The 16,456-nt window shown below is 40.3% G+C and overlaps 1 protein-coding gene across 1 annotated transcript in view; it reads left to right on the top strand.

Moving 5' to 3' along the window:
- The window catches only part of LOC125292680 (nectin-1-like), a 49,518-nt gene that overhangs the window by 16,571 nt on the left and 16,491 nt on the right, over positions 1-16,456 (top strand). Inside the window, exons 6-8 of the mRNA XM_048240085.1 lie at positions 7,225-7,518; positions 7,823-7,931; positions 8,718-8,875. Of these exons, the coding sequence (XP_048096042.1) occupies positions 7,225-7,518; positions 7,823-7,931; positions 8,718-8,875 (561 nt within the window). The remainder of the gene's footprint in view (positions 1-7,224; positions 7,519-7,822; positions 7,932-8,717; positions 8,876-16,456) is intronic.

Here is a 16,456-nt window from a genome sequence, read left to right as displayed (position 1 = left end):
AAGATCCTTGATTACTAGCAAGATAGAGCAACGTAATTCTTTACTATGGGAGCAAAACGGGACAGTTCCGGTCTGCATAAGTGGGTGTGTCACCTTACATCACTAAATAAACTTTCTCTGTTAACCCATTTACTCCTAATATGCCTGCTAAAAACGCCTATAGATTTAGCCAAATTTGGTTTTACTCATTTTGAGTAGGCCTAAACTGTTCGCCAAAGGCCATCATCTCTGGCCAAAGGTAGGCTCTGATTTAGCCTAGTTAAGCCTACTGTATAACTTAAACGACGTGATCTTTAGTTTCGTTCTGCTTACAGTATCTCACTGCCACTTGCAACGCCTTTAAATGCAATCCGCTGCCCTGTTTACCGGCAATGCTACATCGGACTTAAACTGCCACCTGCGTGGCGATAAGTTGTAATACAGCTGCTTGAATCAATGGAAGCCTTGCTAATGGAAATTAGCCACTTCTAAATGGGACCCACTGTATGTGGTTACACAGCCAATACATTTTTTCAAATGTGCTTCATAAACATACAATACTGCACTACAAAAACGCAAACATCTGAATTATACTTCTCCCTTCACCCAAATAATGACTATTCCATACGGTCTCGCAAGCAGCCTCCTTCAAATGCGCCGTTGATTGTCAAAATACCGATACATTCTTTGACATCACGCTTTGCACCGTTAAAGGGAATGACAGATGTCATTCTCATTGATTTAAATGATGTTACGCCCCAAACACACCCATGACTGATTAAAAAACCTAGGGACACCTTGTTGCGCCATGCGCTTGACGTTTGATAACGAAAACACTCCAAATGTGGACTGGACATCCTACTAAATTTGAATAAGCTTTTGACGAGTGATGATGCGCTTTAGACTGTCATGATAGGGCCTGATATGACTAATTTAATTAGTCATGTGAACCGAGCTAGCTAGCTAGCTAATGCTAGCTTAAAAAAAAAAAAAGCTAACGCTATACAAGTGGATGGGAGTAGCTATGGCAATACAGCAATGCGCTAACAAGTTATTAGTAGTTGAAGGACTTCGCTTAAACTTAATATACTATTGCAAGTTCACTTGAGTATAAACTATCCACTTTACCTAATGTGAGTAATGTTATTCAGCTAGTTGTCATTTCAAAGAAATTACACTTCTCTGTTTAAAATGCTACTTTAGCTAGGAGGCTTGCTAGCAACCGGGCGGTAACTGACAGCAGCATGGTCTGATATTAAGTTATTTTTTTTTACAAATCCAAACCCCAAAAAAAATAGACTTTTATGCGTGAAATGATCATAAACACTTACAGATTATGACAAAAATTTCCAAAAATCCCTCAACAAATCCAGAAAGACATAATGACCAATTCATTGGTAAAATTCCAGTGCAGTTTGCGCCTCTCGCGCACGGTTAGCTTGCTAGCTAGCCAACTGTGGAGCTACAGTATAACATAATTATCTCACCTAGTTGTAGGAAATACGTTCGTATTACGAGTGATAGAATTAAGGTGTGACTTATGTTTAGTTGATGTTATGACATGTACTGGAAAGAAACACACTGTGTGACTGTACTGAGTCAAGTGCATCCACGGGAAACATCCGAAGTGTCTTTGAGGGTCTGAAAGAAGCCTTGGGCCCAGTGCCCAAAACTATCCACTCCTTTCCTTATCAGGCAAACTTCTGACTGATTTGGATTCTCAACTGGCGTGATGAGCTGAGCACTTTAGCCTTCTCTAAGCTCAGCCTTTCACAGCCAATACACTAGCAATAACTGCTGCTGTCTCTGAGTTCCCCCTTATGACTGACCTGGATGCAGATATTACCATTGAGGAAGTCAAATATGCTATTAAAGCCCTTAAGTCTCCTGGAGCTGACGGCCTTCCCCCTGAGGTCTACAAGGCAGGTGGTGATGTTCTCGCCTCTGTGCTACATCATCTGGCTATGAAGTGCTGGAACAGTGAATACTGTATCTCCCAGATATCCTCGGAGATACCAACATCATCACCATCTATAAGAACAAGGGGGACCGTGCAGATTGTAACAACTTAAGAGGAATATCTCTGCTCAGTCTTCCGCCAAGATACTTGCTCCCACCATTCTACCACTGCTACAAATCCTTGCAGACCGTATCTTCCCTGAAAGCCAATGTGGGTTTTGTGCTGGTCGTTCCACAGTAGACATGGTGTTCTGTATCAGTCAACTACAGGAAAAGTGTATTGAACAACAAAAACCTCTGTTCCCGGTGTTTGTAGACTTGACCAAGGTCTTTGATTATGTTAGCCGATCTGGACTCTTCCTCATCCTGCAAAGATTTGGCTGCCCTCCTAAGTTACTGAAGGTAATCACTGAGTTTCATAATGGCATGAAAGCAACTGTACAGTATGAAGGTGCTTGCTCTGACAAGTTCCAGATAAACTGTAGGCTAAAGCAGGGATATGTCCTTGCTCCTACCCTCTTCGGAATATTCTTCTCTGCCCTACTACGCCGTGCCTTCCCTGATGACTCAGGTATCCTTCTACACACCCACAGCTCAGGTAAACTGTTAAATCTGGCCAGACTGCGGGCAAAGACCGAAGGACATCATGTTCTGGTACGTGAGCTGCTTTATGCTGATGATGCTGCTTTTGTCGCCTACTCAGGCAGACCTACAACTGCTCTGCTCAAATGTCTCAAACACCAATAACCTTGACACAGAGCTTGATATGCGCATTGGGAAGGTATCATCAATGTTTGGCACACTGAGCAAGCGTGTTTGGACAACAAGAACCTTTCCTTGCTCTTCAAAGTCTGTATATACCATACATGTGTACTTAGCACCTTATTATATGCAAGTGAGACATGGACAACATACCGCAGGCACGGGCATCGCCTCAACGCCTTCCATTTTCACTGCCTTCGTTCCATACTGGGTGTATGCTAGAAGGATACAAACTGTACCAAACTCTGTCAAACTTGAGAGAACCGGCACCAGTGACCTGTATACCATCCTTCGTGAAAGCCGCCTCCGATGGGCTGGGCATGTTCATAGAATGAATGACACTCGCCGACATAAAATCTTATTATATGGCGAGCTGGCTAATGCCTCCCGCAAACATGGTCTCCCCTGCCTACGCTTTAAAGACGTCATCAAGAGGGGGCTTAAAGCAGTCCCTCCAGGAATTCGCGATGACCTTTACTTATCATTTTTGATAAGCATCAAGATGATCAGTTTGGTTTTGGTCTTACTAACCTTAGTTGCCCTAAGACCAAAACCAAACTAATCATATTGATGCTTATTATAAGTGTATATATAGTATACATAGTATATATACAGGGTACCCGCAGAGTCTTAAAAGTATTAAATTTCATTTTCCTAAATTAAGGCCTTAAAAAGTATTGAATTTCACCTCAAAGTCTGGAATTTTTTCACGGAGGTCTTAATTTTTCAAATGATCAGTAGATTCCTCACGTAGCCTCAATCAGTCTCAATGATTAAAGTTCTCCATCGTATGACGGATTTCTGTCAATTTGATTTTAGAAATGTCATATTTGAGATCGATGCAGATCCAGTGAGAAAAAAAAGGAGGGGGGTCTATCACCTTTTTCTTTTCCTTTTTTTAAGGCAACTACAAATATTAGGTCCGATGAATGAATGTGTGTGATGGTAACGTTTAAAGACCTAATAGTGTTCTTGAGAACTTTCTGTGTCTCAATCAGAGGCCGCTCAAGAAGATAAGTCAGCCATTAGTTTCGCTTTGTTTATGTTGTAGCTACACGCTTGTCTCATTGGCCTGGGGCGGTTGCTTAAAAAAAAAGAACACGTCTGGAGGACGTCTAAAAGTTGGATTATAGTGACACAATCGAGACAGCTGATGAGGTTGCCCAATCTGTTTAACTTGTTTGGAGATGATATTGTGAGCTCTATGTGCGAATTCGGAGGCTGTGTTCTTTCCGTGCATCAGTAGACAATTTCTTACTATCGCAAACTCTTGTCAGGGGAGGTCATTCATTTTGGGTGTCACCTATGACTTGAACAGATAGCCTGCTATGCCACCCGATGTAGCCTACTATTATTATGACCGCCGCTAGCGAAGCGCTCATATAGTGATTGTCAAAGTTTTTATCTTTTCTTTTTTTTTTCCCCCCGTCATCTACTTCCTGAATTTTTGGTCAACGATTCCCAGGACACCGACACACCGGTGCACATGAAATTTGGTGGGTATGTAGCCCTACTAGACTTTTACGGAAAAATTTCGTTTCGGCCTCGGGGGCCACTCCCCCCCCCCCGTGCTGGACCCCCCCAAACCGCAAAAAAAGCAGTTTTTCCTACATAACTACCTGAACTGTGGCACTGAGGATGAAGAATCTTTTATGGTATGTTGGTCTCAAGGGCCCACATCCACCTGGCCCATAATCATTAATTTGTGATTTGCACCCCCCCGGTAAACAATGAAAATGCAATATCATTCTGCTTTAATTGCCCCTATCTTCAGTTAAGATGTTCAGAACTGCACCAAATTTTATGTGTATGATTGACCTGGCATTCTCTGGGGGTATTCGTAGAATTTCATCCATGGGGAGGTCTAAAAGAATTTAGGTTATGTGTACATTTAGTGACTGTACACTCATTGGCCTGTAGATGGCGGTGCACACATATACACATGCACACACACACAGGTAATGCCATTACTACTATCGGTATTAGAACGGCCGATACATAATTACAAATTCAGTAGGATTAAAAGAAAGCCAAATATTCATCATCATCATCATGGCTGCATTTCCAGTATTGGCGATAAGTAGTCGTTTGTCCACTAGATGGCGCATCGTTGCAGTGAGACGTAATTTTGTTGGAAGTTAAAATTGGGTTGGAAAAATCAATGGACGCTTCCTACAAGGACTAGTTTACCGCAGAGAACGTCTAATAAGGATAGGACGATGTTCACATGAAATGTAATTCCCATTTCTTCTTGAAGCGAAAATAAATCTGAGAATGTTTATCGGACATGCTTGGTTTTACTGCGGAATGCGTTAATCTTATAATATCAATAAGGACCTAGGTACAATAATGTTACCGTTAAGCGTTGGTTGAGTGATGGAGGCCAATTTGATTGCATTTGTATAAAACTATAAATGCGGTTATACCAAGCAAATTGATAGCAGCACTGTAATTGTATCTTTCGACTGTCATTTGTTGCACGTGCTACAAAAATCATTCTGTGCAATGGAAGATTTACCAACGTTACACCGGTCTGATACAGTTTTGCCTATACATGCGTGAGACTGAGACGCCTGTTTATTTGTTTGAAGTGCGTGCAGGGTGTGAGAGGGGAATCGATGTGCTATGATTCCAGCTTGGTAGTTGTAGTCTGTGAGATTAAAAATCATGTGTGTGTGAAGTATCCAAACAATGACACCTTCATTTCATTATGGCTGCTTTAGCAACACACCTTAAGCTACTGTGTAGTGGGTCCCATTTAGAAGTGGCTACTTCATTCGCGCTTTCCTTGACTCATGGAGCTACGTGAATTTTATTACACCTTTTCGCATGATTTGGCAGTTTAAGTCCGCTTGATACTGTAAGGCGTAAGCATTGGTTTCCAAAGGAGATTTTATTTGTGTCGCCAGCATAGCCTATTGACAATTTATGTTGTAAATAGGCCTTCCTTATAGGCCTACCTGTAGCTTAGGGAAGCTAACAGCTTTCTATTAGGATCTAGTTTGTTAGTTACAGTTTTGTCATAACTCCCTGATGCATTTTTGCATTTAGAATAGCCAGAGCGTGGATATCTCAATCGGACAATTAAACAATATCGGGCGCCTATGGACTAGGCTGGGTGAACCCAGCCTGATCTGCCCGCTATTTATTTTTTGATTTCTTAAAAGATTGAGCTTGGTCTGGTGAAAGCCAGACAAGCCATGGACCTCAGTTACACAATGCAAGGGAACATGAATCAGCCTATATTTGCACGAACAACAACGGACAACAGCTCTTCAACTTTGGCCCGTTAAAATGTGTATGAACAGTCTAGCGACGCATTTCATCAAGGCCCATTTGGTCATGTCAGTTATTTGCACCACTGGTTGTAAAACAGCATTTCGTTTCAGATTACTGTTACTTAATTTGTGCATTAACAATAAAGTATCACATGAACTAAAGATGACTAAAATCTTATGCAGAAGAAGAAACATTCACAAAAAATCCATCTATACAAAAATGACCTTTTGTTTTTGATAGCTGTTGAAAACGGCATGGAACTGACAGAGATGTTTTTGTTTATTAATAAATAAATAAATAAATAAATAAATAAAGGTTTTATAACAATGCTACAACTTCTTTGGCTATTCTACAATCTATTCACCTTTTCAGCGCCAGTAGGCTACTTTCTGTGCAGCCGCACACACACACAGGCATGCCAAACAAGCATACACAAAAGTTTCCAGAGTGGGGGATGGAGTAAAAGATGGAGACAAATTGATTAGTGTGATTTATTTTCGCGGAAAGGATGTACAGGACTGAGCGGTGGTCATATTTTGTACCGCTATGCGGTACATCTAGTTGTTACAGTTTTTAATCAATGCAACTAACATTATGTGTAAAGCGACGCAATATAAACCGTAGCCTATACCTACCCCGTCTGTTATGACACGTACAACAATGTTTTTCACAATTTGCGATGAAAGGTTTTGACTGACCGTGTTAACATTAATAATATCGCGAACTGTTGAGTAAGAGAGTCAGTCGTGTTTGTGACGCACAGATAACCTATTTTGCTTAGGCCTCACTTTTAACGACAGTAGGTTGTGAGCGTATGTTGACAAAACCATGCAATTAAAATAGTCAACCTGCTATATGCAGCCATGGCCTACTGGTTAGCACTTTGGACTTGTAACCGGAGGGTTGCCGGTTTTAACCCCGACCAGTAGGAATGGCTGAAGTGCCCTTGAGCAAAGCACCTACATGTAACCCCTCACTGCTCCCCAAGCGCCGGTGTTGTTGCAGGCAGCTCATTGCGCCGGGATTAGTGTGTGCTTCACTGTACGTGTTCACTGTGTGCGGAGTGTGGGATAAATGCAGAGACCAAATTTCCCTCACAGGATCAAAAGAGTATATATATATACATATACATATATATATATATATATATATATATCATATCTACTCTTTGCAAGTAGCATTTTGGTGCATTAGGTGCATATTTTCAGAAAGGTCAAATATTTTCTCTTTTTATTTTGCCTCCAGCCCGGCCCAACATAAGTACCCCCAGTGTTACACCTGTAGTTGGTCTGACTGACGTAGTACTCGCAGTCTGCAATGCAGCTGAGGCTCGTCCACCTGCTGAGGTTACATGGAACACAGGTTTACTACATAACATCAGCAGTGACATCACTGAGAACCCAGATGGAACAACCACTGTCACCAGTCACCTGTTGGGTGTGCCTTCTAGAGACATCCACCATAAGGTCGTCCAGTGTTTAGTCAGACATCCCACCTTTAATTCAGTACAGATCTTCAACTATTCACTGGACATCCACTGTAAGTAATCATTCTGATTCAGCATGCAAAGTTCCACCATGTCATTTTGTGTTGTGTTCCTGTTAATGAACACAGCAAAACACATAGAACACCATATACACAATGATAGAGTCCCACACATATGCCTAGTTGTCTAAGTAAAGCATTTGATTGAGTATTTCTCTCTAGGGAGGCAAGATCAGTAGAGAGAAAATCTGTTCACCTGTGTATATACTTGGTTAGAAGCATGGTCACTTACTGACAATTATTGTCCTAACTCTATAGCCTAATATATGTGTAATAAAATGGACAGTGTCTCTTTCAGATCCTCCTCATTCAGTGAAAATAAAGCCCACTGCGAGTACTGCTAATCCCCAAGAGTTTCTGTGTGAAGCAGATGGCAATCCAGAGCCTGAACATTATATTTGGAGCAGGTATGGCAAGCATGGATGTGTGAACAAGGAAATCATCCTGTCCATGATTTGCAAGTGTTGGATTGTTCATCCACTAATAGGAAACATGAGCTTGATTTAGAATAGTGAAACAAGTCAGTTTTACCCTATTGATGATGTGTTGATGCAGTGAGTTATTTTGTGAGCTTTAAAGCAACACTGAAGAAGATTTGTTCTGGGGATCCCCCTAGAGTTGAGAAGTGCAATAATAAACAAACTAAATATGCGTCTTTTGCTACAAAGTATGAACATAACTTCGATACAATATAGAGGGAATCCACCGGCAGTAGTCATCATGACCGATGATTAGACATAATTACCGATAACACTTTATTTTTTTATATCGTATTGTATGCCGCCCAAGATTCTTTATTTTACACTGTTACTTGTCACTCTGTCACTTTGACTAATACTATCAAAAATCCTTGATTACTAACTTGAAATGCTGAAGTAAACTTATTTTTACACAATTAACACAATTAAGGTGCATATTGCTTTTGCATTCCTTTGATTTCAAATCAAAATGCACTATTAACAATTGTTGTACATTGTTAACATGGACTTAAAAGCAGTTCTGAAATGAAAAATAATTTGAATCATGTGATTAAGAAAAAAACTAATCGTTTGACAGCCCTAATATTAGTTATAATAAATATTTTGCTAATGAATATTTTGCATTTCAGAACTGCTTTTAAGTCCCTATTAAATCCAAGTATAAGAAAATGTCAGATTACACTTTACTCTATTTGCTTATCTGCTTCTTCATAGAGATGGATTTCTTCTGCCCACTGATGGAGTGCAAACGAAGAACAACACACTGTACTTTTCTTGGTTACTCCCAGAGTTAAATGGCATGTACACTTGTGAGGCTTCCAACAAGTATGGACATGCAACAGGCTCACTTCATATGTATATACTAAGCCCAAGTAAGTGTTTCATGTCACTAAAATAAGCCATTTTTATGTGCATTCATCATTTGTCTTTGAAACTAGTTTTTTGGGGACCAAAGATGAGATTTCTGTTTTGGCATACATGTGAAAATAAATGCACAAGGAATGAACTTGCATAGAAGTAATCTCACCAGGGGGTGTGATCCCATCCCACCGATCCCACCCTATCTCTCTCCTACTCGCGTTCTCCCAGTCAGGGACCTGCACAGACATTTTGAGGGGACATTGCTCTTACCCGTGGGTTAAAGAATATTCTATAAATTGCAAATGGCTATCAGACATTTTTGAAGATGGCTAACCTATATCGCCCATTTTCAGATCTTAAACAGTCCGGCCCATGCCTGAGCCCTGTTACATTACTCACGTTGTGTGTGTTGATAGCTTACTCTTAAAAGCTGAAAAAATGGTTAAAAAATGGTTTTCATATTAAAGGAGAATTCCGGTGTGATATTGACCTAAAGTGTATTGAAACATGATACCCAGTGTGAACGTATGTCTCATATCCCATCTCGGCTTGTCCCCTGCACTCCAAAATCTCTGGCTAGTTAGCGAATGTTACCAACAGCTTTGTCAATAGTGGTGCTTCGGCATCGGGCTAGCCATGCAAATAAATCACTGTTTTACACCCATTTACGAGGCTCAATGCATCTCCACATTTCATTGGTAGACTTCCGAGGGCCCTGACATTTAAAACGAGACATTGAGAACTTTGAAAAAGCACTGGTAGTTTACTTACAAGACGATTTATACAGACAGTATCTTCACGATGTTTAGCGTTTGCAGCCAGCTTGAATTTAGTCACGACAAGTCGAGCAACGAGTAAGAATGAACAGGTATGATAAGGGATCAGATTCCAAAAATAATGCAGTGGAAATGCATGGATTCCAGTTGCTGCTACTGGAAGAAACTGGAATCCATGCATTTCCACTGAATTATTTTTGGAATCTGATCCGGTATCCTGTATCCGGTGGCGCAGTAATATCAACGTGCAATGAGTCTTTCAACAGAAATCAATGGGATTTTACAAAATGCCGAATAAAACACGACAGAAACTGTATTTAGCTACGCTACTTGTTTTGGAACATCAACAAACCCCACTAACCACTCGGTGAGTTGCACAGTTTTGAAAACGAATGTTAAGGGTTGTTTTAAAGACATGTTTGTAGTCGTTGGAATTACAATCTTTCACAATGTTGTAATTCAGTTGTTAGGAAACAAACTGCTGATGTCTGCAGAAGTTTTTCTTTACAATTGACAAACATCATATGGGTAATTCAAGGCACAAGTCGATCGGGACCAGAAATAAGTAATAATAATAATAAATAATAACACTTTACTTGGAAGTATCAACAGAAGAGTGACATAACACTTTCATGACACATGAACCGGAAGTGATTGACAATGGTTCAATATTGAGAGACACAGCCGCGACTTTGGGCAATTGACAGTCAATAAATGGATTGATTAATTATTTATAACACAGTGTAATTATTGTGTAAACTAGTTATCCTTCCATTACAACAATATATATATATATATTAAATTAAATTCCAAACTTTATGTCGACGTCGTAACCTGCTAAATATCGGAAGGTGACCCTTTTTTCGCCCTTTTACATATATGTGTCACTTAATAGGCCTATTATTTTCTGTACAAAACCAAGATGGGAGATTCTTTAGAAAACGCAATTGCACCCACCCCATAAGTGTATTTAAATTAGCGTTATAACCACTAACCTGGTACAGTGACTCGAAGAACAGTGTTTTTGAGGCTGCGTGTACAAAACCACTCGGAGCTCCAGTGAAATTTTGTTTTTGCAACGAGAAACTGTAACACAGCTAGTCTAACATTAACTTGTTTGAGTTTTCTCCCCAACGTTTTCTGTAGTTCTTCACTGATCTGAGCTAATGAGCGAATTACCTGAAGTAGCCTAGGTGTTGTGGGAGAATAAAAAAAGTTAAAAAGTTCTCTTCAGTCTAATGGTGGGCATGTTAAGTTAACCATAGCATTACCTACACAGTAACCCCATGGTAATGCGAGTGATCAAATAAAATACAAAACGTGACATGTAAGTCCTTCAATAAATAACCAGGCTTATGAACTCAACATGAACAGCATTTTGTCATTGTTTATCATTCACTGTGCTGTGAATACAGCATTAAGGTGCTAGGCTAAAGAGCTCAATATGAGATTCAAGTCAAGTCAAGTCAAGCCAAGTTTATTTATATAGCGCATTTCATACACAGAGGTCATTCAATGTGCTTTACATAAACAAAACCAAACAATAATAACAAATAAAAGCAGAGAAGGGCAATATAGTCAAAGAATAGTTCAAAAGGTAAAGATCATAATAAAAAGAAAACATAAAACACAAGGTAAAATCATTTAAAAATAAAGAATAATTAGTAAGCAAGAACAAAAACAAAGGCAAAAGTAGTAAAAAAGTAATAAAAGACAAGGTAGAATAATTATCAAGGCAGATTCAGAATTTGTAACTCGCCAGTTAGCAGAAAGCATCTGAGAACAGTTCTGGTCTTAAGTCTAGATTTAAAACTGGCTACAGTTGGGGCCTTTTGATGTCATCCTAAAGTTGGTTCCAGAGCTGAGTCAGATAGCAGCTAAAAGCTGCTTCACCATGTTTAGTTCTAACTGTAGGTTTTACTAACAGGTTTTTCACCTGGGACCTGAGAAGGTGTGTACTGCTGAAGCATGTCTGATAGGTATTTATTTAGATTCAGACAGATAGAAGCACCTGGGAATGGTTGTGGTCATTGTGTCAGAAAATAACAATTTGGTCAGTGATCATGCAGCACAAGCTTGGTTTGAAACTTTCTGGGGATGGGGATTTTACATGATCCTGTGTGCCCTGCTGATATTGTTATTATGGCTGTGCTAATACTGATAGCTGCAGCTCCCTCAAAATCCATTACGTAAGGGATAATGTATAGAACGCCGGTCATTATTGGGAAAACTAGATGCACCGCATAGCGGTACAAAATATGACCGCCGCTCAGTCCTGTACATCCATTCCGCGAAAATAAATCATATTAATGAATTTGTCTCCATCTTCTACTCCATCCCCCACTCTTGAAACTTTTGTGTATGCTTGTTTAGAATGTGTGTTTGCGGGCCGCACACAAAGTAGCCTACTGGCGCTGCAAAGGTGAATAGATTTGTAGCACTTGCCAAAAAATGTGTAGCATTGTTATAAAACCTTTAAAATATCTAAACAATCACAAGTAGGGCAGTTCATCACAGTCCATCCATTGCAACTGGACTGATGAAAGGTACACCTGTAGGCTACATTGTATTTGGGAAAAGCAGAAGGTATAATGTATTAATTTAATTTATTTATTATTAAACAAAACAATCCCTGTCAGTTCCATGCAGTTTTCAACAGCTATCAAGAAGAGAGGTCATGTCATGGATTTTTGTGAATGTTCTACATATGCATATCGCTTAGTCATCTAGTTCATATGATATTCAGCTTTATTGTCAATGCACAAATTAAATACCAGTAGTCTCCAAACAAAATGCCGTTTTTTACCCAGTGGTGCAAATAACTGACATGTCCAAAAGGGCCTTCATGAAATGTGTTGCTAGACTGTTCATACACATTTTAACGGGTCAAGTTGAAGAGCTACTGTCCGTTATTGTTTGTGCAAATAATATGCTGATTCATGTTCCCTTGCATTTTGCAACTATGAGGTCCATGATTAGTCTGGATTTCGGGCCAGACCAAGCTCAATCTTTTAAGAAATCGAAAAGGAATCGGCCGGCATATCAGGCTGAGTTCACCCAGCCTAGTCCATGGTAGGGCTCAATAGAAATATTGTTTAATTTTACATTGAGATATCCATCGCACTGGAGCCCCCACCCCTGCGAACATGTTAGCCCGGGGCGTTTCAGAGCTATTCTAAATGCAAAAATGCATAGAGGGAGTTATGACAGAGAGGCACAGGGGCTGCTCATGTGGAGGGGGAGGGGTCTTCTGTGGGCAAGTGCTGTTTTGTGCTTCAAAGCGAGCAAAGAAGCGGTTCAGATTGTTGAGCAGAGGGATGTTGCTCTCACAGCTCTGTGGCGTGGACTTGTAGTCCGTGAGGGCCTAAATGCCCTGCCATAGGCTTTGTGCGTTCCTGCTGTCTTTGAAGTGGGTGGTTATCTTGTGAGTGTATTCCTTTTTTGCTTCCTTGATGCCACGGGACAGGTTGGCTCTCGCTGTTCTCATGCCAGCTTCATCCCCAGCTCTGTAGGCTTTGTCTCTGGCCCTCAGCAGCCTGAGGACATCCCCTGCCAGCCATGGCTTCCAGTTAGCCCGAGTGATGATGTATTTTGTGTGGGTCACATCATCGATTCACTTAACTTTTCAGGTAGGATAGGCTAATCATTAGCCTTTCAGACATTTGAATGTCATTATAATGCTGCTAACATTAGCCTACATGCTGCAACACAGGTATGAAATATATTATGTTTTAGTGACCTTGTTGTTTCTATGAACATGAATTGTTGTTTATATGAAACATCAACTTAGTCGAGGCATAAAAAGCCCTGTATATCCCCATTAAGTACTTAAACCTATGAACTAGCTGTTTAGCTGATAGCACAAGCTGGATGCTACCACCGGCTAGACACTGCAGTAAAATGGTTAGCAAACCGTCCATGCCCCCGTGAATATTTCACTGTTTCAAGGACAAAATCAAGAGTGTCCAAAGGGGTGAAAACCACTTTAAATCGGGTCACATTATTGACTGTTGTGTGTCGAGGGTCAGCTTGTGGGTTTTGTAAGGGCCAGCATGAGGGACAAGACCTATCAAACCTACAAAGTTGTGTGGTGAGTTTTGCAGCGAAGTTGGTAATGCTAGTTAACATTAGCTAGCTAGGCTACTGTAGCCTTCATACTGTACGAGCCATATCATCAATCATTAACCTAGAAATACTTCTTTGTACCTTTAATGAACATTTTTTGTAATAATTAACAGCAAGTTAATAAACTGAATATGGTGGTCCAAGAGCAGACCATGCACCGGTCCATGCATCAGGATGGCAGTCAGATATGAAGCACAATGTTGCTAACGTTAACCACTTTCACACACACACAATATAAAATACACGATGGTAAATATAACATTCAATACCAAAACACTATTATTTACACGATTACTCCTGAAATAACTGCTATTAACTATATAAAAATCATTGTTTGGAGGAAAGGGTTCGCGTGCTGTCGCCGGCTGGAAATGATTTTGGCGCTGGTTCATGCTGCTTATATATTTTTCAGTGAGGCGTGGTGGTTTATGGGATGAGTAGTTCCTTCGCTCGGAAATGAAAATATGTACACAGTCTTGTACCTTTGACTTTTTTTGGACTTTCTCTTCGTTTTTTCACTCAAAATGATATGTTGTATTCTTATGAGTTACGCCGTAGCTGATTTGCCTAAGACATGCTCTAAAACTCTTTAGATACGGATTTTTCCAAAACGTCAATGGGAGAAATGAATGGGAAATTTACTTCCGGAAACTAAGCTCTCTCGGAGGAGGGGCAGGACTGTGATGCTCTATGGCACTACCGGGCTAGACAAGGGGCGTGGACCTTGTCCTGTTACATATGCTTATCCGCCCTGGCAAAATTTGACCACTGCATGATGATACTGCTTTTATTACACAACTGAGAAATAGGCGATTAGGCTCGTCCTTTACAGCAACAGGACACAATATCCCTCCAACTCTAGCCTCGCCCACCACTTGTTGCCTTCATATTTTTCCTTTCAAATTTGTGATATCACTCACATCACACATTTAACTAAACTAACATGCGCATATTTTTGTATTGCAACATCATTGTACAGTTGTAACAGCGCGTTACAACTAACCCCGCTGGGTCACGTTTGTTATAAGATAAGATAGCTCCTGCTATGTGTTGACTAAATGTTTCAAAACAGTGTTCATTTTTAGCCTACAAGACGATTATTAGATGATATAAGATAAGAATCAGTGAGCCGCACCCACAACTCAGTAATCGAAAGACAAGTAGCTACCACCTATTTACTTTGATGCCTTCAAAAGACGTTTTGCTGTAGATCTACGTGAAAACACGTCCGTACTGAAAATTTGTGGAACACCGTCTCATAGTAATGTGGTTAACTGACCAATAGCATGCCCCGATCAACCCTCTGCAACTAGGAAAAAAGTCCTACTACTTTGTGCCCCGCGCTCCCCTGCAGCTTTTTGAAGCAGTGTTTCTGAAGCTAATGTAACAACACCTTGACGTGAAAAAGCTTAACGTAGCTTATGTCCCAAAACGGCAACAAGTCGTTTTACTCCCCGTATGCGCTCAAAGAACGTTTAACGTGTCCCAAAAACAGCTATCAATTAATCACTAAACGTCTTCTAAACAAGTCTTGCCAGGAACAACACCTTGCAAAAAACTGATAACAATAGGCCTAGGCCTAATAATAACTGGAATAGAAAGGTGCAAGTTATGTTTTGAAAACAAATGCTCCCGTTACCCCGCAGAAGTTTCAAAGTAACCTACACCCAGCCTAAGCCTATTCAGAACACCTCATAGAATGTCTATAGTAGGCTACAACTTCGATTCAATAAAAAGATTTCTAAAGGAAAAAGTCGCATCATTACTCCTGCCTGAAAGATAGATAGATAGATAGATAGATAGATAGATACTTTATTGATCCCCAAGGGGAAATTCAAGGTCTCCGTAGCATACAGACATCCCACACAACATGCACTACAGCAGAAGGGGTAAATATGAGTATATACATATAACAAAACTCCACTGTACAATAGAGACAGTAGAAGATAAGAAAAACAAGAAAAACTTAACAAAACTAAATACTAAATATACTATATAATTTAAATTAAAAAATCCACGGTGTGCTTGAGGATGATCAAGCATGAGACGCTTGCAGTGACGGGGCCGGGACTGGCCTGTAGTTCTGTGTGCATAGTAAGGTGCTCAAGAGAGTGAGTGTCATGGTGAAGGTGCAAAAAGTAGTCCAACAGTGCAACAGTGCAAGAATACGGTCTAGACACCAGCATAAATAATATGGACAAATAAGAGAGTAATGTATAATGTAGACAAGGTAATGTAAAAACTATGTCAGTGCAAGAATAGGTTAAGGTAATAGGGTTACAGCCATTCAGTATTGTAGCAGAAGCCATTGGTCATGTGTGCTAATATAGCAGTAAAACAGTAGTAAAACATTAAAACAGTTGCACACCTGTTCTGGAAATACGTGCATTAACCCACTCAACCGTCAGACAACGCTAGCTGCGTCGAGTAGGCCTATTGGGCAGGACTGTAGCCTACACTGGTTGCTGTGGCACAGCCTTGAGTGACCGAATTCGTTTTCCTTTGTCATATGAATGCTGTCATTTTGTTAACAGCAGCTTCAAACAAGCGGCAGCAGCCATCGTTGATGTTTTTTTTTTTTAAACCCCGGCTTCTTCAACAGGGTGCTCTATCGTCATCGTGTAAAGCCTGCCTCAAGGGTTTTGATTGGTGCCTAGATCTAGGAAAATTGGAAATGGTCTAGAATGGGTT

This window comes from Alosa alosa, chromosome 3, assembly GCF_017589495.1.
Source record: "Alosa alosa isolate M-15738 ecotype Scorff River chromosome 3, AALO_Geno_1.1, whole genome shotgun sequence".
Taxonomy (NCBI): Eukaryota; Metazoa; Chordata; class Actinopteri; order Clupeiformes; family Clupeidae; genus Alosa; species Alosa alosa.
The sequence above is the reverse complement of the archived record's forward strand: the minus strand, read 5'-3'. Positions and strand labels throughout refer to the sequence as shown.